Raw genomic sequence first — 26430 nt, 5'->3', positions numbered from 1 at the left:
CTCTCACTGAGCCATACATGCAACAGCATCTACAGGTAACAGTTAACACTGTATATTAGCCTGCATGTGGAGGTGGCCCTGGGACCTTAGACCACCTGATGCAACCAAGCATCACTCTGAGAGAGAGAGAGAGAGAGAGAGAGAGAGAGAGAGAGAGAGAGAGAGAGAGAGAGAGAGAGAGAGAGAGAGAGGATTCAAAGCCTCATTTTAAAGAACTAAGTCAGAAGAAAAAAAAAAAAAAAAAAAAACCTCTCCTGCCCAGCTTATATGATGGCCTTCAAAGCTCACTTATGGATCCAGCTCTGCTTAGCTAAGATCATATTACCTACTGCACCTGTAATTAAGATGAATATAAGGAAGCAGAGCAGCTCACACTTACACGGTGGCTTCTGTCCAATCTTCCTGCAAGCCTGCTCTAAACAAACACAGCACAGCCAGTAGCAAGGGAGAGGCATTAGCAAAGTCCTAGGGCCACCTCTACATGTAGGAGGCTACTGTCCTCTTGGGGTTAGGATGCTATCTGCAGGGATTTCATACACTGTGCTGGCTGAATAAACTAAACAAAACCTATGGGCTAACTGATCATGGGAAGCCTGAGTCATTTTAAGCAGCATCAAGGGGCATAACACAGTGTCCTACAATTGGACAGGAATCAGAATAACACCACCTGCAGATGGACAGAAAGAAGAACTGCAGAATGTTCAAAATGTGTAGCACCAGTTTTTACTTGAGTTCAAAGCAGGTCTCAAAAAAAGCCAATGCTGCAGAGCCAATTCCTCTGTCATTATAGGAAATGGCTGGAAATGCTCTTCTATCTTAGAGTGGATGTGCAGGTTTTAACATCACTCTATGTGAGAGCTTTAATTCCTTGACATTCAAAATAGTATAATCTACCAGTAATTAGAAAAATCCTGACTACTGAGCATGAACTTATTCACTTTCTATGTCTGAAGCAAAGGATTCTGATCTCTATACCAATGGGGGTAAGCATCTCTTTATAAAGGAATTGGGGGGGGGGTCAGGATGGGTTTTTATCTATCTGCTTTCCTGGAATGGAACTCTTTAAATTGGGCTGGAAACTAAAAGAGACTCTCTCCCCACTCGACTGTGCAGAAGGGTTGCTGAAGAAGAGGCTCATGTCCAGGGGTGCCTCAGCGTCAGAGTCCCATGAGTCTGAGTCTGTGCTGCTGGAGTCTTCAGCAGTTGTGGGTGGGTAACTGAGCTGCTCTAACTGGTCAATAATGTCAGAGAACTGGAAGGCTGAGCTGGACTCAGAGCGGACAGAGTAGGCTGGGAAGTTGACCATGGAGCTGGCCTCAGACTGATTGGCTGAGCTGGATGTATGCAGAGAAAACCCACCAGGCAGTGGCATGTTATTGAGGGAGCTGTTATCAGACTGATTGTTCCTAAGTGAGCTAGTTTCGGAAGGACTCAACAGGCTCTGCATCAGGCTAGCCTGTGCCTTCACCTCAAAAAGCTCTGAGGTGTCTGAGGGATGTACATTGCCATTGAAATCACTTCCTTCCCCAAATTCAAAATCATCTTCTACACTCATGTCCACTGCTTCAGTAGAGTATCTATCTGGGCTGGACTGGGCAGACTCTGGACCACACATGGCAGGGAATCCAGTGGACTGGGAAGGTAACAGGGACTCCTGAAGAACTAAAGAACTGTAAGGGAAAGAAAACGCCTCAGAGCCTCCAGCAAAGAAGGAGATGTCTGCTGGGTCATCATCTATGAACTCTTCAGACACCTGCAGCTGTGCATTTGTCAATGTGAAAACAGGAACCCCTCTGAGGCACTGCTGGCCACCCTGGTAATCCCCACTACTGGTCCTCCCTTTGCTTATGTCTAAAGTATTGAGACTCTGTCCTCTGGGACAGGCAGAACCATGGCTGTTCACAACACCACAAACCCCAGCACCTGGACCAGGCTGGAGCACAGGGGGTCCAGAGAGATGAGCCGACTGTGTGCTGGGGCCTTCAGAAGATGATGGTCTGCTGCTTCTTTCTGCTGCTGTGCTCTTGATGTGGGGAGCCTGGGGATCCACAAGGGAGCTGCTGCTGTCCTTCAAATTGGGCAGACCAGGAGAGGACAAAGAAGTAGGGGATGGATAAAAGGAGGCATTTGCTGAAGACAGGGAGGCAGAAGTTCTCAAGCCATCGGTGAATGAGATGCTCTGGGGAGTCAAAATTAAGAAAAGAAAAAGGAACATAAAAATTATACAACACTATTACAAATTGGTAAAGCCAATTGAGAACTATAGATACATCCAATATCTGTATCTTCTTACAACTTTCCTAGAAGGGACACCTGAGTAGATTTTCCCTTTCTTTTTTTTTTTAAATCTATTTATTTATTATATGTAAGTACACTGTAGCTGTCTTCAGACACACCAGAAGAGGTCATCAGATCCCATTACAGATGGTTGTGAGCCACCATGTGGTTGCTGGGAGTTGAACTCAGGACCTCTGGAAGAGCAGCAGGTGCTCTTAACCACTGAGCCATCTCTCCAGCCCAGATTTTCCCTTTCTAAGTGAGGATTTGGTTTTTGTTTTGAGGCATTCTCACTGTAGTCTTGGCTAGTCTCAGACTCTGGGATTATAAATGTGTGCAATCATGCTGGGCTTAGAAGTGTACAATATCATAACCTGACCCAAGGTAACAACCTGATCTTGTTTTCTGCTTATAATACCTTAACATTCTTTCTCCGATCTTGCAGTATGACAGGTAAAGAAGCGAAGCTATCATAGAGAATCAGATGGCATCTGGACAAGGCTTTTGTGGTAGGCCTAGTCATCTTAAGTCTACAAGCAGATATATGTGGGCATTCATTTCTCTACTCAGCTACGCCTCCACTATGGTGCGACACCAAGTGAGAGGCACATGCTTATAGTCCTTGATCTTGAGCATTAGATATTTAACATCACTAAGGAATGGGTACACATACCAGTCCACTCCTGAGTGCAATGGAAGGCTGAAATCACTGATTAGGATGCCCCTGGCCAACATCAGTGGTGTAAGAACCCTGGGACATTCTGAAAGTGCTAGAGTGAACCCAAGGATAAGGGAAGAGGTTTATAATTGCATGAGAAAATACTAGGGGACCGGGGAGAAAATACTAGGGGGCCGGGGAGTAATCATACCATGGTTACTCATTAATTAGTTGGCTAGAATAAAATACGCCCACATAGAATTGAGTATTTTCAGGGCAACATGTCCATAAGCAATACACCTTAGTGTTTGTGTGTGTGTGTGTGTGTGTGTGTGTGTGTGTGTATCACATCACAGCATGGGAAAAAAAGCAAGTGATGTTGCAGGGGGCCCAGTAACTCCTTGTAGAAATATAATAGCTGGTTATGATTTAAAAGTAATCTATTTTCCAATGGCTATCATATGACCTGGTTTTAGTTTTATTTTGTGTGAGACAGTGTTTTCCATGTAGCCCAGGTAACCTTGAACTCCTCAGCCTCCCATGTGTTGAGATTCTAGGTGTCACTCATCGTGATTGGCATATTGCTTTTTTAAATTTCTTTATTTTCTCTGGTTTTAAAATAAATTAGATAACTAAAAAGCTTAAATGTAACTTTTAGACCATTTATCCTCTAAAATTTAATTAAAAGGTAGGAACACCCAAGCACTAAGATACAGGTCCCAAAAGATGCTCTTGGAAACTGTGCTCAGTATAAATAAGAGACCACCAACAAGAATGAGCGAACTGTACAGCATGAACTATATGCACAAAACTAGGAAAGCACAAAGAAACAGTTACATAATGGTTCCTGAAAGCGGGACTCATGCTTAAGTGTGGGGTTAATATGCACAATTAAAGTGGTAAAAGGCAGACCTGCAACACAAATTAGTCACTTATGACTTAGCACACTGGCATGGAGCAGCTGATATCTCACTGGGACATCCCTGCCAAATGTCCTCCTGTTAGGAACTTGTGCACATCTATGTGCGTCTTTGCTTTAATATCAGTTATAATCCAGCCAAACACATCAGATGTAAAGCTGTTTCCTGCTCTTTACTTTTAACAGCTTTAAGTCTGTCTAGCTCTCCTGCCATTCCTTGACACCTCACAAGTCTCAATGAACCCTGCGTCCATGCTCCATCTTCTCTAGCAGTCCTTTAGAAGCGGCACGGTGGTCCGCCTGGGGAGGCTGCAGTGTATTTACAAGTCACCTGCACAGCTGGCTCCCTAGCGACTGCACCACACTATGATTCGTGGTGCAGAGCTCACAGCTGTCTTGTCATCTAGGTTTTCATTGTGAAGTCAGAAGTGTGCATTGAGTCATGTGAGCCTCCTTACAACACAGCAGACGACTTTCTAAAAGAGTAATCCTGGTAATTAATACTGTTTATGATCTCAACCAGAAAAGACAAACCTGTTTAGGCAGATCTACAGTCAGAGCATGAAGAGATGTCCGAGTCTTACTGTGCCGTCTGCAAAACAGAGAATATGTGTGAGGCTTAGCCTCCTCATCACCCTGTCTGCCATCATCCCACTCACAATGCCTCCTCCTAGAAACTCGAGTCTGTTTGCATCCATGAAGAAAGCTAATGTAAGACTATGACCAAGGCAGGGTGGAAAGCTAGAAATGGGCAGAAGAAAAGAAATCTGTATTAAAATGAAAAAGAAACCCAGGAGGGATACATTTTTTCCACATGAATTTTAAGGTTGCTTACTACACTATCAAGGTTAGAGTTGACTGTCAATGTGACAGGACCTGGAACCACTTAGGGGACCAGCCTGTGAGGGATCATTTAGCTTCTGGGTATGTCTGTGAGAATTAAGCTGCTTATGTTAACCTCCCACTGTGAATGGACCCTCCCTGGGAGAGGGCCCTAAGTTTTAGAGCATGAGCTGAGTGCAGGCATCAGTGCCTGCTGGTTTGACTTCCCCACAATGCCGAAATCAGGAACTGTAAATTAATCAGCCCCTCCTCCCCTCAGCTGCTTCTGCCAGGTATTTTGTCACAGCAAGAGGAGAAAAAGCTAAGACCCATGTGGAACCACACACACAAACTACACGTTCAGAAACTATAAATTGATACCTGTGTGTGAGCACAATTATCTCCATGAAGACATTACAAACCAGGCAATGGTCATACTGTGCACACGTGGCACACAGACATGGATGCCGGCAAAAACCCCACACACATAACATTTTAAATCAAATAGAGACTTTAAAGGTACACATTCTATATGCTAAAGCATTTACCTTTCATATGGCATTCTCCTCATCCCACCATCTTTGACGTAGTCTACTAGTTGTTTCTGAGTTCTTCCACTACAAATAAAGGTGTAGTTAAAACAAAGCAGTAACTTAGAGCTTAATCTTTTAGAGTTAAGAATGAAGTAAGACTGCCCATGTAAATAACTCAGTTATACTTTATAGTAAGTACAGCCAATTTTCTGGGTAGTTTTTGTTAAATCTATTTTCTCATAGTTTAAATAGTTATTTGATTCCCCCCCCCCATGTATTATCCTTCACAAGAACTACTCTTGAATACAATTATCTGCCTAGCCTATATCACCTCCCTTCCCATCTCTACCTCTTTTCTTTACTCAGTCAATGGTCAGCTGTCCCTGAAGCTGAGGCTAACCCTACCTGTATCTGAAGGAGGAGCCCCGGCTGAAGAAGACAGGTTTTGCCTTTGGCTTAGGCTGGTCAGAGAGTCTAAAAAAGGTGTGGTACTCCACACATATCTTCCAGAAGTTCTTGCACTCATCTCTGCTACCCAACAAGAACTCTAGTGTGTCCTGGTAGGGTCCCTGGAACAAAATACAAAGGTTCAGGAAGAAGGCTAATAATAATGTAAGTTCTAGAAGCAGATCATACAACAGCAATTTTCAAAATCAAAAAGTAGATCCAGGCATGGTGTCACATGTCTTAGATAACTACAAATTACAGTTTTCAGGCTCAAAACAGCATGAGAAAGCCACTGCTGTTCTAGAAATAAAATTCTGAGCTCTAAGACCACATGTATTTTGAATCTTCTGGTATATATTACCAAATCACTTTCTAGATTCTTCTACTTAGTCTTAAAATTTTAGGTACATAGGGATTTAAATGTTAGTTGAATACATGCCATTCCGATAGTTGCTTTTGTAAACTGCAGCGTGTCTTTTCTATCTTCCAAGAAATACCTTTTACTCACAGAGAAAAAAAGCAGCCCTTAATTTGCATCTTTCCATCCATAGTGAATAGAGAATCAGAGTAAACAGCAAATCCCCTGTCTTTAATGGGGTCTGTTAGCATGGGGCTATAACTGCAGCACTTGGGAGTTTGAGGCAGGATAATCAGGCAGCTGTACACAGTCAGCACAACCCAAAACCCAAAACCAAGCAAAGTAACAACAAAACCAATCAACCCACCAACCAAGCAGACCCAGAGACACATGCATACATGCTTTCACATCTCTACTAAACCCCATACCACCCACAGTGCACATGAGCATGGGTTACTAAAGCCCTATGTGCTTCTTAGTGAGTTAGACTCTTCTGGCTGGTCCAAGGGCTGAGGCTCTTCTGGGACCAGAGTATTCTTAAGCCCACCCAGGGACCATCTCAAGCTCCGGCTTTGCCATATCTTAGCTGATCTACTGTCTCCTAACTTCCTTTGAACAAAGAAAGAATTTTTTTTTTTTTAATTTCAAATGCATTGGTGTTTTGCCTGAAGTGTGTCTGGTGAAGGCATCAGGTCCCCTGGGACTGGAGTCAACACAGTTCTGAGCATGGCCAGTGCTCTTCATCGCTGAACTGTATCTCCAGCCCTACTTTTTTATTTCTAATCATTCAATGTCATTCAATGTGTTTATTAACTATCAGCTGCTGTTGACTGAAACCTCTGTAAAAAGGAGGATGTTGTTTTCTTTTGTTTAGACTGGATCTTGCTATATAAACTAGGCTAATTTCAAATTTCATAATTCTCCTTCCCTGCCTCCTGATTAAAAAGGAGTCATTATTTCTTGATAATCAAGGATTCTCTGATTAGATCTCTTTAGAGGTCAATTTTTTTTTATGTCTGTGTGTGTGCCTGCATGCTTGTATGTGCAGAAGCCTGTGGAGGCGGTCAGAAGAAGGGTTGGACCTCCTGAAACTTACAGACAGTAGTAAGTTGCTCTTACCTGCTAAGCTGTCTCTCCAGTCCCAGAAATCATATTTTAAATTAAAAGCACCTGGGCAGAATGGGGCGGCCCTTAGCTCTGTGAGCAGAGGTGCCCACTCAGCATTGCTGCAGCAAGAATTCAGACTACCCTCAACACGCACGCACCTTCCTAGGCCCAGCCCATGCCTGCTGAGTGGGAAACCCTCAGGGCAGCACCTGATAGCTCCTCCAGAGGGTCAATGATCTTCCTCCCTCTGTGTCTAGAGTGATGAGATTACAGATGTGTGCCCTCATTTTATACCAAATGCTTTTAAAGAAAAAAAACTTTTGCCTAACAATATTAAAAGTTTCAAAATAATACTTACATGGACCTCAGGGTGGAGTTTGATCAGAAACCTTTTCCTCTTGAAGCTTAGTTTACGGACTTTGGACCAGTTGAAAGTATTGATTTTGGTGATACCCTGAAATATCAGAGACAGACATGCAGTGGTACATTTGTGTCGACTAAGGTTACATTACATCTTTGATAAGCAACCCAGCAATTCAAGTGACACGTCACTATTTCACCTCTAACAGCAATGAATCCAAATGCCAACATCAAATATACTATTTATTTTGCACTGTGATTTAATTTATTTAATAGTTTTCTTACAAACTTGTGTCCTCTGCAAGAAGAGTGTGCATTCTTTTAAAATTGTATTTATCTTTATTATTTTAAATTATGTATATTTGTGTGTGTGTGTGTGTGTGTGTGTGTGTGTGTGTGTGTGTACACGCACACAAGTGCAAGTGTTCACAGAGGCCAGAGCTCTCTGTCCCCTGGAGCTGGAGTTACAGGTAGTTGTGAGACATTCAATGTGAGTACAAAGATCAAGCTCAGGCCCTCTGGAAGAGCAGTATGTGCCCTGAACACTGAACTACTTCTCCCCCAGTGTGCACTCTGAGGCCTGGGGCTATTTCTCCAGAACGATTACTTTTTAAAAATTTATTTATTTATTTATTTATTTGAGAGCTTCATTGTGTAGCCCAGGCTGGCCTGGAGCTCTTTAGGTAAACTGAACTGTCTTTGAACCTGGGGCTATTTCTCCAGAACTATTACTTTTTTAAAATTAATTAATTAATTAATTAATTAATTAAAGAGCTTCATTGTGTAGCCCAGGCTGGCCTGGAGCTCTTTAGGTAAACCGAACTGTCTTTGAGTTTCCTCAGTTTTCCTCCTGCCTCTGGAGTATTGTAAGACAGGTGTGGACCACCATGCCTGGCTCCAAAGTGCCAATATCATTCCACTTTGTCCTTGTTTTATAAAAGTACAAATAATAATTTTCTTGTGTATGTATGTGCACCCACATGCCACAGTGCAAGATGTAGATGGAGGTCAGAGGACAACTTGTGGGCACTGGCCCTCTCCTCCCACCCTGTGAATCCTGAGACCTTAACGAGGCTCATCAGGCTTGGTAGTGGAGCCATTTTGCAGGCCTAATCCTGTTTCTAAACTTATAACTATTGTTCTACCTCTATTTTTCTCAAGCCCTCTGGTCTGTTTTCAGGGATTGATGATTTATTTCTCTTTAATAGGAATAGATTAACAAAACTGAAGTAGCAGCATGAGTCCACAGTAAGACTTCCCTCTCATTCTTGACAGCCTGTCAGCTGCAATTACCCTTTGTAGGACCTGTAAAATCAGTAACTTAACTGGTTATTTTTTAGGATTTTACTGTTACAAACAAGACTAAAGATTACAAAAGAATTTTATATTTTTGATGAAGAGCATTCTTGCTTCTGATGGTCACAACACAACACACTTTTCTGCTTGCTAGAATCTTGAAAGTGATAAGCCATATATATCCTCCTAAGGTTTTGTTCTGTCTTTCCATTTCTTTCATCTATGGTACTGGCTGTTTCTACTAAAAACATTTAGTACCCGTTTTTTGGGATACAGACTTCCTCAGGTGCTGTGACTCTTTGTTCACATGCATGCATTTAAAGTGCCAGGATTGTGACTTTATGGGTTAGGACACAGTGATAGTCATCAATGAATGCTAAATTAAGAAAAAATCTGAAGAGATATGGTGATTATGTGGTTATAAAGTACATCTCAGCTGAAAGAGACAAACTACTAACTCTGTAGTAAAGAGTATCAGAGCAAAAACAGAGGTTTAACCCACTAGTAGTAAGAACAGATGGCTGTCTGTGCCGCTGGGTGTGAAGCCCTGAAAGATGTGACAGTTCCTAGGGGCTCAGCTGGGAACCTGTTACCTGAACCTAATCACAAAAGACATCCAATAAGTCACAACAAGGGCCATATTATTAGAAGTAAAAGAGAGAGACTCTTCAATAACACTGTCATAAAGCATAATGAAAAAGAGCAGACCACAGTAAGTGATCCAGACTCAACAGACAGAGACTGAAGATGTGATAGGTTAACGGTACATCTGGCCTTAGACTAGATGCTGTCCTGGAGGAACACAGCTATAAAGCGATATCACCATTGGGCCTGGCAAAACAACCGATGCTTTGTGAATAAAATGATCTCATTTTAATTTTTGTTCCTATAATTTTTAAATATTAAAATTTATTATTTATTTTATGAATGTATTTATTTTATGCAATGTGTGTGCATGCATGTGTATATATGTATGTGCATGGGTGTACACACGCCATAACACGTGTGGAGGTAAGGGGACAAGTTCTCCCTCTGTGTGGGTTCTAGAATGAGCTCAGGTCATCAGGTTCAACAGTGAGAAAGCTTACACAGCGAGCCATCCTGCTGTCATGCTAACTTTTTTCTTTGAGGCTTGCTTTGTTGCCCAGGCTGACCTTTAACGTGTGATCCTGACTCAGCTCCCTGACAATTGGGATTACTGTGGTGTCAGTGGTAAGTGGACTGTGACTGAGTAAAGAAACACCACATCTGTAGAAAATTCATATGAAGATCTGAGGGAGGAGGATGCATGCTTCTTTATTGCTAGTTTTTCTTTAGCTACTTTGTGAGTTGTTCTTTCTTTCACCCTTTTTTCCCAACCTTTCAGGCCCCAACACAAGAGAGCAAAAGGATAAAGGGGGAAGGAAAGAACTACCTGAATAAAGCCTTGGGGCAGAAAGGGGGCAAGGTCATCAGTAGCCTACTTCCTGCTGATGACGGCATTGAGTTCCTTGGGGCAAATTTAATCTTTGCTGTCAGGATATCTAATTTCTTCTTGTGGTATCTTCTTTGTGCACAACTACTTAACAAACTGAAACCAACAACCAACCAACAGCCTTCCTATTGATGCTCTAGAGTTTATATACCCTTTAAAAAGTCCCCAGAATTCCAAACATCACAGTCTGCAAGCACAGAACTATCTGCAGCTGGCAGAATCATGCCTCGCTAGAGCACAAACCGGCAGCTGCTGTGGACAGGCTGAAGCAGCACCACCACTTATTCTCACAGAACAAGTGCCTCAGAAGACACTGTGGGACTGAGTGCACTCAAGTGTTGACAAAGGTGAATCCATGTTAAGGACAAGTAGGGTTTTTTGTGCCATCCCAATACTCAGCTACTCAGAGAAGCTTCCACATTAGTGCTGCTGCAGGTTACTGGCATCCGCACCTATGGGTGCCAGGTAGTTAGGCTTTCCAGAGTAGCCTCCAGTTTCCTGTCAATCTAGTCAGCATTCCTAAGGGCTGACTCATGGAGGGACTATGAGTCTACATTTTCAGGGAGTTGCCTTGTTTCTAACCTCTGACAAATACCATGGAGGGGAAACCCCTGTACTGCTTTCCCTTGGTTTGCCAGGGTTAGGCTGCAATTGCTCTTCATACAGAAAAGCCAGACTTTGTTACTAGGCTCACTGTATCTAACTGAGCTCCCTTGTCATCAAAAGCACTCATAGTCCAGCAGAGTTGTTACCCCTAGAATATCCACAGCCCTCTAGACAAGATCCTGAATCCCAGTTTAAGAGCCTAGGGGGTGACTCTGGTTAAACAATAGAATAAACACAGAGAACTTTTATTCTTGGGTGGTGGTCAGTCCTGGAGGTAGTGGGGGGGCTTGTGAGTTCCAGGACAGTGAGCAGAGTTTTACTGTGGCAGAGAGGGACAAGAAAGCAGCTTCTTCATTGTAAGAAGTCAGATCAGATGATATGCTAAGCTTCTCTTCTACACATAGCACTCACTCATCACAACAAAAATCTACCAACAACTACAGCAACAACAAACTGTATCAATCATTGTACACTAGGATGGCCTGCTCTGGCCCCCTCCCTGCCCGGCTACCTACCTGGAACACGAGAACACCCATGTGAGAAACTGCCAGATTAATCTTGGTCCCTTCTCTGTCAGAAGCCATGTGAAACCTGATGCCATACATTTCCAGCTTTCTTGCAATCTCAAGCACCTGGAAATCTGACTCCGCAGGAGTCTGGCCCCTATAAAGAACAACATTTTAACATATCAAAATGCTTGCATTGTAAAGAAGTCAAAGTGTATTAGAAAGTTAGTCAGGAAAATAGTCAGGTAAAGCAGCCAACAAAGCAATGAGGAAGATTTTTTTAGAAAGCGGATGGTTTACTTCTATGCATGTAAAGGATGGAATGTTTCATTTAAATTCACTAAATGGTCAGTTTTACAACTGTCTTGAAGTTATATGCAAACAACACAACTAGCTACTAAATAGTTGGGAGGAAATGTCATAAATGATACTGGTATCTTTATTATCATTACAAAACAACTGGCTTATCCACAGGTCTCTTAACCTGTAACATGCTATGTGTCCCTAGCGCATGTTACATCCCCAGAAACAGAAGTGAATGTGGCTAGCATCTCATTAAGCAACCTACAGGAAACAGATGCTCACAGGAAGCCACATCTGGAGCAAAGAAAGGCTCCCCCACGCCCAATGTCTGACCCTGATTGTGGGATTTCCCCTCCTTACTCTGCTAGCACCACACTGGGTGGGCTGTTGTATGTTCTGAGACCAGAGTTACTTCAGCTCAAACTCTGCAGACACCTGAACAGCATCTCCTGCTCAAACATCTTTAATGTAGCTATAACGACATCACTTCCCTCCTGACTTACGTGTGCCTCTGATGGAAGTCTAGGATCTTGTCCAGGGATTGCTCCTGGTTGGGCAAGTATTCATTGGCTTTGAGGTGTTCTCTATCCAGGGTTTCATCATAATCTCCGATTTCCGCTGAAAACAGACAATGGAAGTCATCACTTGGGTTTTGAAATGAACGGTAAGCATCTGTGCATGCAGATGTTTTATATTTTTATCTTTCCATATATGCTGTTCAAAGGTAAACATTAAAAAAGGTTTGAGATTTTCCCTCCAACTTCTGAAGATCAAAATTACTGATGAGTGTTTATAGTGACTTACTGTTTTTATTTTACTTTTAAACAATTTTTAAACATTTTAAGTGAGTGTTTTGCTTGCATGTAATGTACCATGTACACACACCATGTGCATGCAGAGCTTAAGAAAGCCAGAAGAAAGCATTGTACTCCTGGGACTGGAGTTGTGGATTGTTGTGAGCCACCATATGAATGCTGGGAACAGAGCTGGATATATGAGCAGCAAGTGCTAACCTCTGAATCATCTCTCCAGCCCTGGCTTATTATTTTTAAAAATCAGTTTACACATAAATTGTCTCGTGGGTAGTATGACCAGAATTGTACTTTAGGAAAAATACATGCTAAATATTTTTTTCTCCCTTCAGGGCTTTTCAACTTTTCAAAAACTCCTAATTTTGTGATTTTTAAAAAAGATTTATTTTTATTTTATGTATATGAATGTTTTGCCTGCACATAGCAAATGCACTGTGATATGACATCATCATTAGTCTAGAAACAATGTGGGCCCTTCCCTTTCTAGCCCTATGGCTGATATCTTCATAAGTCCTATAAGCGTGCACCCATATCTTGGAACCTTTGCTATACTTCTCACAGTTTATTTCTGAAGTAAGCTTAGTTTTTCTATCTTTATCAGGACCAAGTTCTCTTCCCTTTCCTGTTAATGTTTAGACAGCAAGGACTGTAACTCACCCTTAGGAGGCCCTTTTCTGGGTGTGCTGAGAATATGATTTACAGCCTGACGGTTGGATACGTAATGCTGTTAAATTAGATAAGGGTAGATGGAGCACGGAGGCAAAGGTCAATCTGGGGTACACAGTGAATTCAAGGCCAGGCTGAGTTGCTTAAAAACATAAAACCAACACAATATCCAAAGGCTAGTTCTGTGGCTCAGTGGCAGAATGTCTGCCTAGCATGTGCAAGGCTCTGTGCTCTCTTCCAGCACTGGGAAGGGAAACGAAAAAGCACAGACAGCCAGAAACAACTCTAAAGACTTTGGCCTTGAATCCATAGGCAGAGCTATTGTACATTACAAACGTCAGCTTTCCTTCTATACAGAATATAGCTAAGGAAAAGCCCATTTCTTTAAAGACAAAGCTTGGCAATTACTCATAAGCACACCAACTAACGGCAGCTCTGCAGCGCCTGAGCCCTGGACTGGACATGATACTAACACTGCAGGAGATGGGAAACGAGAAGGGCCGCAGTGGTGGCCGTGCAGGTCAGGCGTTCCTCCAGGAGGTCTCTCTTGAGTTGCAACGCAAACAAGTACCTAGAAAGAGGTTTGAAGCAAGATCAGAGCAACTCCAAAAGTTCTCTGGACATCATACAGGCATGCCTCTAGAAGAGAGCACACAAGTTCTGGGAAGCAGCAGCACTTAACACTGAGCAAAATGCAGGGCCCTCCCTCCAAGAGCAGGCAATGTCACAAAAGCCCTTTCACAAAACAAGCAGACATCAAAGGTCAGAACACAAATCTCTGCAGCAGACTGAGCCATGCACGTCAGAGCACACACAACGTGCTCAGCACACAGAAGGACTTCTGTGTGACAATAGGATAGAGAAATTAGCCTTCTCAGGCATACCACTGACCCACACAATCACAGTCTCCAGGGCAATACCTTTAACAAAGAGTTTATAAATTTATATTACAAAACTGCATTCACAGTTTTGGATGAAAAAACAGACATACACAATTAAGACAGTTTCAAATGTACCTGAGATACTTTAAAGCAGATTGATAATATTTTGTCTTGGTTAGGACCTAAGACACAAGCACTTTAAAATACCACTAGTGAAAATGTAAACACAGAAGGGAATCTGAAAGGACTTATGAGGCTAAGCATGACAGCACACACCTTTGGTCCCAGCACTGCAGAGGCAGGTGTATCTCTGTGAGTTCAAGGTCAGCCTGTCTGAATAGTGAGTTCTAGAACAGCCAGAACTACATAATAGTAAGTCCTGTCTCTACATAAATTAATAGGAAAGTACATCTTCATTTATCCCTTCAGTAAATGATAACTGCATAGTTCTTTTTCAGTATTGCTCTGGGAGCTACAAAATGTGGTACATAACACAAACTACCTGTCTTCCCAGGAATTCACACTTTGGTACAGGTACTAACATTTTACTACATTTGAGAAAAGAGATATGGCTTAGCAATAGAGACAAGAGAACTTGTTGCTCTTCTAGAAGACCAAGGTTCAATTCCCAGCACCCACATGGTGGCTCATACCTGTAATTCCAGTTCCTGGTGCTCTGGTGACTAGCTGGCCACACACGTGGTACACAGAAATTCATGTGTATATTACTACATTTTTTAAAATTACATTTTAAATTTAAAAAAATTACATTAGTATATTTTAAAAATTACTATTCTTTTTTGAAAAACAAAATGGAGTGCTTTGTGAACTTTCGTATCACCCTTGTGCAGACACCATGCTAACTAACCTCTGTCTTCTTCCTATTTTAGTATGCTCACAGCTAAAAGGAGCACCTACATTCTCTTAAAATTTAAGCTTTTCCACAGAAGTATTCCAGAGTTCAAAAGGGCATGTCAACAATGATATTTCTTTGCAATGTTTCAACAGAAAAAGTGGGACTTCTCAAGTGCACCGAGAAGTGAACGACAGTGAAAAGGCCAAGGACGGCAACAACCGGGAGAAACACCTCCACCGACAGCTGAGGCGCACCTCTTGACACTGCTTTGTCACACAATCTCCTTAAGACTTACTACGCTGTGTGCACTAAAGGCTGTAAGTGTGAAGAGATTTCTGCACAGCGCCAGAACTTCAGGAGAGAGTGGGTAGGTGAGCAAGGACAAGCAACTTTTGTTTTCTATTTTATACAACTTTATCTGAAATTTTCTTCTTTTACCACAGATACAGTTTTGAATATATTAAATGGGAAAAGGTCTTCCAAACGAAAGTAAGAGGGAATAACTGACTTCCTAGGGCCGGGGTGTTGTAGAATGCTCACCAAGTGTATCGACATAGAAACAGGTTGTGGTGGCCAGAGTGTATATTCCTAACAGTCAGGAAGAGGTATCAATAGATCAGAAACTCAGGGTCATCCTGAGCTACACGGTGAGTTGAAGGTCAACCTTACCCAACCTTACCCAGAAGAATCTTTTCAATAACAAAGCAAAAACAGAACAGATTGCCCCAAACCTACTTGAAGTCTAATTCTCAGACGCAGGATCCTAAATTAGAAAGTATTCTGTTTAATTTGGGAGAATATGACTCCCTTCTAAAGAGAACCCATGGTACTTCTTAGATTTCAATAAGTTACCAAGGTCTGTTTCATACCCACTCGCAGTGGCACGACTCTGTGACTGTAGCTTTCAGTCCTCATCAACCTAAGAGGTTGAGCTCACACATCTTAAAGCTGACATTCTATGAGTTTCTGGATGTTCCACGACCTACAGAGCCTCTAAGAGAAGTTCACTGTGACCCACTGATAAGCCTGGTCCAGTCAGGACTTAAGTCATCTCTGGGCACTATGACAGTATCTTCCTCTGACCCATGATTCTGAGCCTATTTTATTCTTATCTTATTTCAGTTTTTCAAGACAGGCTTCTTTCTGTAGACTGGCAGTCTTGGAACTTGCTCTGTACACCAGAACATTGGTCTTAAACTCATGAATCTACCAGTCTCTGCTAGGATTAAAGGTGTGTACCATCCCACAGGTTTGAGCCAAACTTAAAATGACTGCTTTATTTATCATTATAAAAATTAATACACACAATTTCTTTTCCTAATCTTTACGATCTAGATGAGTGTTGTTGACACTCTGCCAGTAATTTCTGCAGAACAGCGACCTGTAGCTAGAGAAGCAGTGATAATTTCCTGGTACCCCTGCCCCACGCACTCCACCCCACTATTCAAAAGGACTATTGACGGTATGCACCTCCCATTTATGTAGGTTTCTGTTGATAAATATTTATATGAGGAGAATTTTGACAAATTTTATTCTTATGCATAAATCTAAGTCACCCAAAGTATACTGATTTGAAATTGTGGTGGCACACATCTTTAATCCCAGCACTTGGGAAGCAGAGACAGGTGATCTCTGAGTTCAAGGCCATCCTGGTTCACAAAGTGATCCAGTAGTCCCAGGATAGCCAGGCTACAAAGAGACCTTGTCTTGGAGCATGGGGGGAGTGTCAGAAGAGGGGAGTTGTTCTAATACTCCAAGTTTTATTCTCAATGTAAAGCATCGTCCCTTCTCTAAGTTCTACTTTATATTGTGTCAGTGTGAGGAGCATCTGCTAAGAAGCTTCTCATCTGTATCTCCTAGAATTTACTCACAGCCTCGCTTGCTCCTGTACGGATTTGGGAATATGCTATACAATACGCATGTGAAAGGTAGAGACAACTGGTGGGAATTGTTTCTCTTCCTTCTGAGGATTGAATTCAGGCCAGTAGGTTTGGCCTTTATCTACAGTGAGACATCCCAACTGTTCTTGTTCATATGTATGTTGTGTGTGTGTGTGCGTGAGCTCGGGAGGGGTTAAGTGCACTAGAGATAACCAAAGTGTTGATGTTGTATTAAGGAATGAAAACAAAAGCACCCCATTTTGTATTAGTTTAACCAAGACAAGTCCAAATTTGAGTTCTCCGTTTTTCTCCCTGTATCTTCCATGTGTCTGCACTGTGGTCACTGGCCTGTCTGTGACAGTCTGATGCACACAAAAAGAGAGAAGAGAGCAGGAAAGATATAAAGGTTTCCTTACAGAAATCTTTAGCAGGTTGGTCCAACACCAACTCACTCAGACAACCAATGTTCACATGTTGTTGCCAACATTTGTGGTGAATATTTATTTCATAAGATTGCTTCTGACTTATTGGCTTCTTTTAGCAAATAGTTACCACAACACACACACAACATATACACACACATTATTCTGGGTCAGGGGCATGGAAGAGTACATAATTTAAGGCTGAAGCCATTAAGTAGCTTAGATTGTGAAAGTGGATCGCATGTGAAATCCAAGGCAAGGTTATGCTGTTATGATAGTGTCCTGAAGGCTGGCTAAGCTTCTGAGTACACAGTAGAAATAGAATGCTAGTTGTTTTTGTTTATTTGCTTGCTTGTCAATTTGACACAGGCTAGAGTCATTTGGGAAGAGCAGCCCTCAAATGAGATGTCCCCCTCAGAATATCTGTGAGTAGGCCTTTGGTGCATTTTCTTGATTAATGATTAATGTAGGTGGGATCATCCCAAAGGGGTTGCAAAACAGGTTGAGCAAGCCACAGAAGGAAGCCACTGAGCAGCGTCCACCCACTTCAGTCCCTGCCTACAGGTCCTGCCCTGACACCCCTCAGCAATGGAGTGTGACCTGAGAGTTGTGGTCTGAAATGAACGTTTTCTTCTCCAAGGTGATTTTGGTTGTGGTGTTTTTCCACAGTAATTATAATCCTAACTTAAATAAAGATAAGCCTTAAGTGATCTCAAGGTGTACATTAACTTGGCTGTAAGGTCCAGCAGAAGTTCAATCTTTTGAAATACAAAAATATTTTCATAAACTTGTATCACTAAAGTAGCATACAATATTTTCCACAATAAATAAATTGTAGTAAAAATACAGTTTAGCCACACTCAGTGACACCTAAGTAGAAAAACAGCCTCATGGCAGAGGACTGACAAAGCCCTGACTGGAGGCTGTGCTTTACCTTGTGTACTCCTCCTGCAATTGACCAGGGTCAGGTGGGAAAAACTTTACGGCCAGGCGAAGAACCACATTCTTTGGCTCTGTAAAAACAAAATAAATAGAACTTCACAGATAAGATTAATCTCTGTATTTATTTTCTTTCTATAATAAAATCATGACATTTCCTACACACACATTTATAAGGCCTTAACTACCAGTCACATGTATTAGGAATTTTAATACTTTGTTTTAAGCAAAGACTACTTGGAAACATTCTTTAGTAGGTAGAAAGTTACACATTAAAACTTTTAAATTAATGCCAGGCATGGCTCTACAAATCAAGTTCTAGGATATCTAGAGTTATATACTAAGACCCTGACTCAAAAAAAATGGGTAGAGAGGATATAATAAGATATTATATGTAAGCAAAATACCAATGCACATAAAATAAAAATTTAAAAAGGTTACACAGAGAGACTCTGTCAAACAAGAACAACACCTCCCCAAACAAACAAAAGAGAAGCGTTACAATGTCTCTTCATAACCTACAAAGAAAATTCTGTTTTCAACCTCTACATTGACCCACAATTAAGATACCAAGGAACAAATACCGTGACTTTCAAATTTGAACTGTTATCTAGGATTATGAGTTAAATCTAGGACCCTTATGCTTATTTATTATAGTTTAAAACCAGCCATCAAGTGACTTCAAGTTTATCCACTGTGACTATGTTACCACCTATACAAAGCAGTGATAGTGACTGAACACATCTAAAGTTACTCTTCCAGAACAAGGAAGGTTTTAGAAGAGTTAAGGCACTTACTTCGTACTTGCCTAATGATGGGTTTCATAGGTTCAAGCCAAATCTAAAGAGGTTTAATAGAAGAGAATAAACCATTAAATATTTTCTTAATTTAGTAAGTATGCTACAAAATACAAATAATTAAGAAATTTTATGACAGGCTATTTTATTCTACTGTCCTCTTACACATTAATTAAATCTTAGTAAACTTCAAGAAACAGTAACAGTTACTCGCTGTAACTCCATAGCATTAATTTGGACAGCTCTATGTCAAGCAGAGCCGGTGTGGGCAACAGCAAACAGAAGAGATGCTGCTGAGTGGGGTGTCTGCTGTGGTACCACTGCTCAGGGGCTGAGGCCCTGCACAGAGCAGAACAAGGACATGGGTTCCAATCGAAAGAGCTGATACAGTTCTTTGTTTTTAAAACAGTCACATGTACAAACAATAAAACCCATACTTCTTTACAGGTTGTCTAATAAGTAAAATGATGCAAAATCAGTCCAGTTGGCTCAAATTCTGAATTGAAATTCAGATCTAGCAGGATATATGAGGTTTGCCATAGCAACTCAGATTTCCTTGGCACAGGTACTAACAGGTAGAATGAGTGTAGGGAAGATATACATTTAGGCTTAAAGGCAGGTATGTTCCCTATAGGTAAAAACCAAGTACTTTAGTAGCATAATATGTTACTTATCACACATCTCGTTTACATCATTATAGTATGACCTAAAGGGCTTTTTAAAACTATGGTGGATGCCATAATTACTCTACAGCACAGTCAGATCCAGTGTCCATTGCAAATCAAAAGCACATACCCAGTAGGACTGGACGTTCTTGAACTCCAGACCGAAGTAGTCACATTCAATCAGATTCAAATGCTTCCACACCTGCATCAGTAAGACCTGTCCATCACACTTAGGCTGCAGGGAGAAAGATGAGAAGAAGCTCACTGATTGGGTGGAAAACAACAAAGGTTTATGAAAACTAGCAAAAAGTTATATGTTTCACATAAAGTTGGACTAAGTTTCTTGCTTCATTTTACCTTCTTGTGTATAAATCACAAGCTATCACACAGCAAATAAATAGATCTTGAGCTTAGAAACCATAAACTAAATATACAAAGAAAAACTGTCTTATATTCTTAGTGTGTTTAGTCAAATTTATTTGTAATTTTAGACCACAGCAACCATTTTCAGTTTCAGTTAACATTTTATCAAATTATCAGTATAATTTACCAATAAAAAACAGCATTCCAAAGTCTATTTATATAGGGTTGCAGTAAGAAATTCACTATTTGATAGTACTTTCACATGCGGTGTATCCCAGACTGTCCTGGAACTCACTTTCTAGACCAGGCTGGTCACAGTCTCAGAGATCCACCTGCCTCTACCTCCCCAGTGCTGGAACTAAAGTTATGAACCACCACCACTTACCCGAAAAAATTTGACTAGAGAGATGTTGAACTAACTATAATGATCTAGAATCATACTGAATCAATATAATTTATCTTCTACCTACACATAAGCTGAGTGAATTAAAAAAAAACCAAATAGAACTTAGTGGTTAATAAATTAGTCCCAGAATAAATTAAAACAGTGAGAGGACCAGAAGAAATGTCTGTGAGGCACTTCTACCCAGTGCAGAGGAAACTACACACACACACACACACACACACACACACACACACACACACACACACACACACAGATATTTTAAAGTTTTCTTGAGGTGAAGAGATGTTGCATAAACTATAGTGCTGCATTTAGATGTCAGAAGACAAGGTTTTGGAGTTGACTTTCTCCTTTCACCTATTCATGGCTTTTATGCGTTCCAGAGATTGAACTTTCACCTATACATGGCTTCTGTGGGTTCCAGGAATTGAGCTTAGCTCTTCAGACTCAAGACTACCTTTTTGCCCTATCTGGAAAAAACAAAAAGAAACAAAAACAAAAACAAAAAACCAAAAACAAAAAAAACTGAGGGTATGGGGAGCATATTGCTGCACAACTTTAATCCCAGCACTCAGGAGACAGGCTGCCTGACTTCTATGACTTACAGGCCAGCCTGTTCTACATAGTAAGTTCCAAGTAATTCAGGGTTACACAGAATGTTGTCTCAAAAAAAAAAATCTTTACTATTATAAATTCATATGTGTATTACTTGAGGAACAAACTTGGAAATGACCTTCAAAATTCATTATGTATCTATCTGTCCTATCAAGTCCACCTTTCCATCTGGGCACTCTCATAAACTACTCAAAGCTAATTACACAAGGGCACATTTAGTAGGAGATTGACCACACATGTGGTGGCTCATGGCCATGGGGAAGCTGAGCCAGGAACCTACTGAGTCTGAGGTTAGCCTGGCATATACAGTGAGTTCCCAGGTAAGCCTGGACTCCAGAGAGCTTCGCTTGCTCAAAATAAACAAACATAAAACACAAATAAGTAGTAACACAACCATAAAGAAAGAGAACCTAGAACTCTATATACTACAGGATAAAGTCCAAAGAAAAAAGATAGCAGGAAAATTAAAGGTCTCTCTGTTTCCACAGTACATGAAATATGTGAAGGCTACACACCAAATCTTAAAGAAAATTATCATTATTGCACTGGAAAGAAAGTAATAAGGCACTGTCTATTCTTGTGATGCTGGATGAAGTGGCATGAACAATCTTTTCTTCATAAGAACAAAGTCGAGGGAGAGGAAAGTCTTTAGTGTTCAAAAGCACAGCACGCTCCAGATGTTCTGTGTAACCACCATAGTTATTCTCTTAGGATAAAAAAATCCTTGAAGGAACAAACCCCTGAAATTTCTAATAAAAATAGTAAGTGAAAAAAATAAGCTGGATACCTTAAAAGAAGAATACATACAGAGTGAAACTGAGTCTCTGGAGAGGGGAGAGCAACAAGGTCTCATTATGTAGCTCGATATGGATCAGACAGGCCTCGAACTCAGAGATCTCTCTACCTGCACATTTTGAGTGCTGGGATTAAAGGCATGTGTCACCATACCTGACTCCATTTTGCTTTCTGGTTTTATGTAGCCCTGGCTGGCCTGAAACTTGCTTTAAAACCAGAGACTGAAGAAGTGGCTCACACTTGGGAAGTAGATGCAGGTGGACCTCGGAGTTCAAGAGTGAATCCTAGGATGAAGTGGGGATGGTGATGGTTTACACAGGCAAGCCCTGTCTAGAAAAAAAACAAAACAAAACAAAACAAAAAACCCAGAGATCCCAATACAATTTTTAAATTTATTCTCTGAGAATTTGTGGCCAAAAGGCTCTTGCCACCAAGGCTGACAATCTGAGTTTGGCCCCCAGAATCAGCAAGATGGCAGGAGAAAACCTTGCCCTCTGACCTCCACATGTGAGCTGTAGCACAAGCACACCCTCCTAGTGAACGAAGACTTCCCAATGTATCACCCCACTGAGCCCGGTCAGTGTCGACTGTGTATGTACAGATGGATGAGATCTGACTGGACAGCGGTTCACTGACTCCCCCTCCCCTCATCCTCTAGCTCTCACAGTCTCAGTCCCTGCCTTGTTATAGATACATTTATGAATAACAGAAGAACAAATCTTACAGGTAAGTCACCTGACATTATCTCTTACCACCTCGTAGGGAAAACTCACTGATGTGATGGCCTCTCTGAGGTTGGCCACTGCTGTGACCTGAAAAACACCTCTAGACCCACTGTCCCACCCCCATCTACATTTCTCCAACCCCCTGGGGTTACTAAATAGGTGGAAGTCAAGGCAGCTATGTGATGTTTGCTAGAACAGCAGCCAAACCCACTAGGTTATGGAACCACTCCAGAAAGCCTCTCAGAAGCTGCTCTGTTGCTAGCTCCATCGGCTTCACTGGAATGACCATGTGGGAGCACTCTCTCTTCTAGCTCTTCATTTCCAGAGCTGGTGGAGTTCAAGACTGAGGGTGAGATGGGATTGGGGAGGCAAGGTACACCCAAAGTACTGCTTTAGGAGAAATTCCTTTCCCCTTCATTCTATCAGAGTGCTCCCTCTGACAATCTAAAAGTCAGCGTACTTCTGAGAGTCCCAGACAGTTCTACCCCTCATACTATTTGGTAATGACTAGCAACACGGATTACACTAATGTCTATTTGATAGTTCTTCCTTCTAGACAGCCAATCTGAAGGACGGGTCCTGGGTCTTCCATTCTGTTTCTCTAGGCCTAGAATGTTTTAAGCAGATTGCAAATGGCAACTCCTAAAACATGCAGATTCTAATAGTAGCTGTGGTCTGAGATGAGTCTTATTTCAGGTGGTACAGAAAGGAGGCAATCCAACTCAGCCCCTCCATCTTCTACTGCCTGGCAACTCTGTGTGCCAATCATGGTGGTGTGGCCTGGGCTTGCCAACCAGACCTACAATTTAGGCCCCATGCCACGTACACAGGCACACAGGAGCAGACTCAAGATACCTTTATACCTAGCATGCCCTATACCCACTTTGTTATATTTGTATAAATACACAGATTTATGTATATGTATGTGTGTGTGTGTGTATGCCTTTGGGCGTATTCTTTAAATTTCAGTATGGTTTTACTAAATTAACAAATTCTCCAAGTCTAAGTAATAAAGAAATTTCTTATCTTTTGTGTCACTGGAATCAGACTTGAGTCCAAAAAGTACTACTATATTCAGAGCCACAAAGAGACATTTCCAAAAATGTGTATGTTTTCTTTAAAGCATTTGAGTTAGGGTAGCATTTCCAAAACCCAAACATATACAAACATATCCTCACATAAAAAATTAAGTTTATGGATACTATACTTGGTAAAATATGAGCAAATATAAGTCAATAACAAGAGTATTACAACAATGCGAAGTTTATTCAAAACATAAAAGAAATTTAGTACTGTATTATATCATTAGATTTGTGTGGAAGAAAAAGGAATCCTATGACAGGGTGGCAAGATGGCTTATTGGATGAAAGTGTGCAAATGTGTAAACTTCCACTGTGTAAACTGGATGCCACAATGGAAGGACAGAACTGACTTCCAAACACATGGAACCCAGGATGGAAAAGAAGATGACCTTGATCTCCTGAGCGTCTCTTCCACAGCGCTGGAGTCGCAGGTTCACACCACCACATGCTGTTCAATTTCTATTCTTGATATAAGTTCTTCTTTGTTTTGTTTGTTTGAGCGTAGCCTGTTTATGTCTGTCCAGGAATGTGCTATGTAGACTAGGTTGGCCTCCAGCTCACGGAACTCATCTTGTCTCTCTCTGCCTCCTAAGTGCTAGTTGCTTGTTTGGTTTTTGAGACTAAGTCTCACTATAGATTAAAGACTAACTTCAAATCTGCATTAATCCTCCTGCCTCAACCTCACAAATGCTAGGTTTACTGGTATATGTCACCAGGCTTGGCACACTCTTCATGTTATCTTTTTTAATAAAAGGTCTATTTTATGTTCATTGGTGTTTTGCTTGTGTGAGGATGTTGAATCCCCTGGAACTGGAGGTACACACAGTAACTGGCATGTGGGTGCTGGGAACTGAACCTGAGTCCTCTGGAAGAGCAGCCACTGCTGAACCATCTCTCTCAAGCCCCCTCTTAATTTTTTAAAAAAAGATTTAGAGGCAGGAGGATCTTTGAGTTTGGGTCCAGCCTGGTCTAGAGTGAGTTCCATGATAACCCTGTTTCAAAACAAACAAACAAAGAAAAAACACCAAACAAAAGATGTATTTATTATCCTTGTTTTGTGTGTGAGTGTCCTACCTGCACATTTGATGCTCACTGCATGGGTATGTAGTCCCTGCCGAGTTCAGAAGAGGTCACAGAACCCCTTGAAACTGAAGTTAAAGATAGTTGTAAGCAGCCATGTGGGTGCTGTGAACTTGACGTGGATCTTCCGCAAGAGCAGTAAGTGTTCTTAGGCAAATCCATTACTGCAGTCCCATCTCGAGACAGTTCTTTTTTGAAATCAGTGCTGCTGGTGATGAAAATGCAGGACTCTGGACACACCAGGCAGGCAATCTAACACCAAGCTAAACCCTTGGTCTGACATATATATATATTTGGTATATATATATATATTTGGTGGGGGTTAGTGAGTCAGGGTCCCACTACAGAACTTACAAGGCTAGCCCAAACTTCCTTAAGTAGTCTAGACTAGCCTTGAGCTGCTGCCACTTGGTGTTTGGATGATACATGTGGAACAACTGACAATAATTTGAGAAACGATTAGAAGAAATAACCACATTTTTAAAAACAAAAAAGTGAGCCATACTGGAACAAGCTGAGTCTATAATGCCATTCATTGTATCTGCTGCTTCTCGATTAACTTTATGACTACTACTGGAGGTGAAATGTTGAAGTCTCCAACTGTGTCCTGTTTTCAGCTTCCTCCTTTCATACACTCTCAGTTTTGCTGTAGAGGTAGATGCTCTGATGTTGGGTACTTAGTTACACTTCCAGTTTGACCTGACCCAGCATCATAGAATGACTTTCTGTTTTCCTACAGTTTACTTTTTTAGTAAGAATAACCTTAAGAATAACCTCTTTTTTTTTTCTAGTTAACATTTTGGCCTCTAACCATCTCTGAATTTAAATTGCATGTTTCTTATAGTCAGTATATAAATTCAACTCAATTCCTACAAATATGCTAATGGATCTTTTCATATAAATATGAAAAAATTTCCAAAATTTGTGTCTGTCCATAAAACGTCTCCTATTACCCAAACAATCTTGACAATAAGAACAAAGTTGAGCACACTAAACTTCACGATTTTAAACAGTTCGATCAAAGCAATACAGTACCAGAATTAATCTATACACAAACCCAGCAAAGTAGAAAGACCAGAATAAGAACAAGCAATTAAGTCAACTAATTTTTGTCAACAAGACACAATAGTTAAGACTAAAGTCTTAAATAAATGCACTGGGGAAATGGGATAACCACGTGCTGAAGAAAGAAACTGGACCCTTACCTAATGTTGCGTATAGAAGTCAATTCAAAATTGATCAAAGACTTAACATATATGACTTAAAACCATAAACCGTTTAGAAGCAAGGCCTACTACAGTGTGCCCAGAGCTAAGCACATACTTTTAAAACTGGTACATGGAGACAGAGGCAAGATGATTACTACGAATTCGAAGTGAGCTTGGTTTGGAGTGATTGCAGGCCAGCCAAGGCCTCACAGTGAGGCCTGCTTCACAGCTGCTCCCACCCCACAAAAACAAACAAACAAACAAACAAACCAACCAAAAAAAACCCCAAAAACAAAAAAACAACAAAAACTTCCTGGAAATGAAACCAGAGACAAGGCTACTCAACAATGGCCTTGATTTATTTGAATCTCATTCCAAAAGCAAAAACAGACAAGTGAGACTACACCATTTGAAAAGCTTCTGCACAGCAGAAGGAATCATGAAAAGAAAATTTAGCATATTGAGTATGAGAAAATGATGTAAACTACATGTGTGGCAAGAAGCCATTCTTTACAATATGTAAGCAACTCACAACTCTAGAACAAGAAACCCCAACCAAACAACAACAAGGATAG

The 26430-nt window shown here is 41.1% G+C and overlaps 1 protein-coding gene across 2 annotated transcripts in view; it reads right to left on the bottom strand.

Moving 5' to 3' along the window:
- The window catches only part of FARP2 (FERM, ARH/RhoGEF and pleckstrin domain protein 2), a 96117-nt gene that overhangs the window by 31648 nt on the left and 38039 nt on the right, over positions 1-26430 (bottom strand). For both annotated transcript variants that reach the window (XM_080933018.1, XM_080933019.1), the window contains exons 3-13: positions 19715-19819; positions 18920-18962; positions 18118-18196; positions 13618-13715; positions 12170-12284; positions 11373-11520; positions 7480-7575; positions 5615-5778; positions 5225-5293; positions 4389-4446; positions 1924-2179 (exon numbers count right to left, since the gene is read on the bottom strand). In XM_080933018.1, coding sequence (XP_080789144.1) covers positions 1924-2179; positions 4389-4446; positions 5225-5293; positions 5615-5778; positions 7480-7575; positions 11373-11520; positions 12170-12284; positions 13618-13715; positions 18118-18196; positions 18920-18962; positions 19715-19819 — 1231 coding nt within the window. The remainder of the gene's footprint in view (positions 1-1923; positions 2180-4388; positions 4447-5224; positions 5294-5614; positions 5779-7479; positions 7576-11372; positions 11521-12169; positions 12285-13617; positions 13716-18117; positions 18197-18919; positions 18963-19714; positions 19820-26430) is intronic.

The sequence above is a fragment of the Micromys minutus genome, assembly GCF_963924665.1.
Source record: "Micromys minutus genome assembly, chromosome: 19".
In the NCBI taxonomy this organism is placed as follows: Eukaryota; Metazoa; Chordata; class Mammalia; order Rodentia; family Muridae; genus Micromys; species Micromys minutus.
This window is presented reverse-complemented; position numbering and strand designations above follow the sequence as displayed.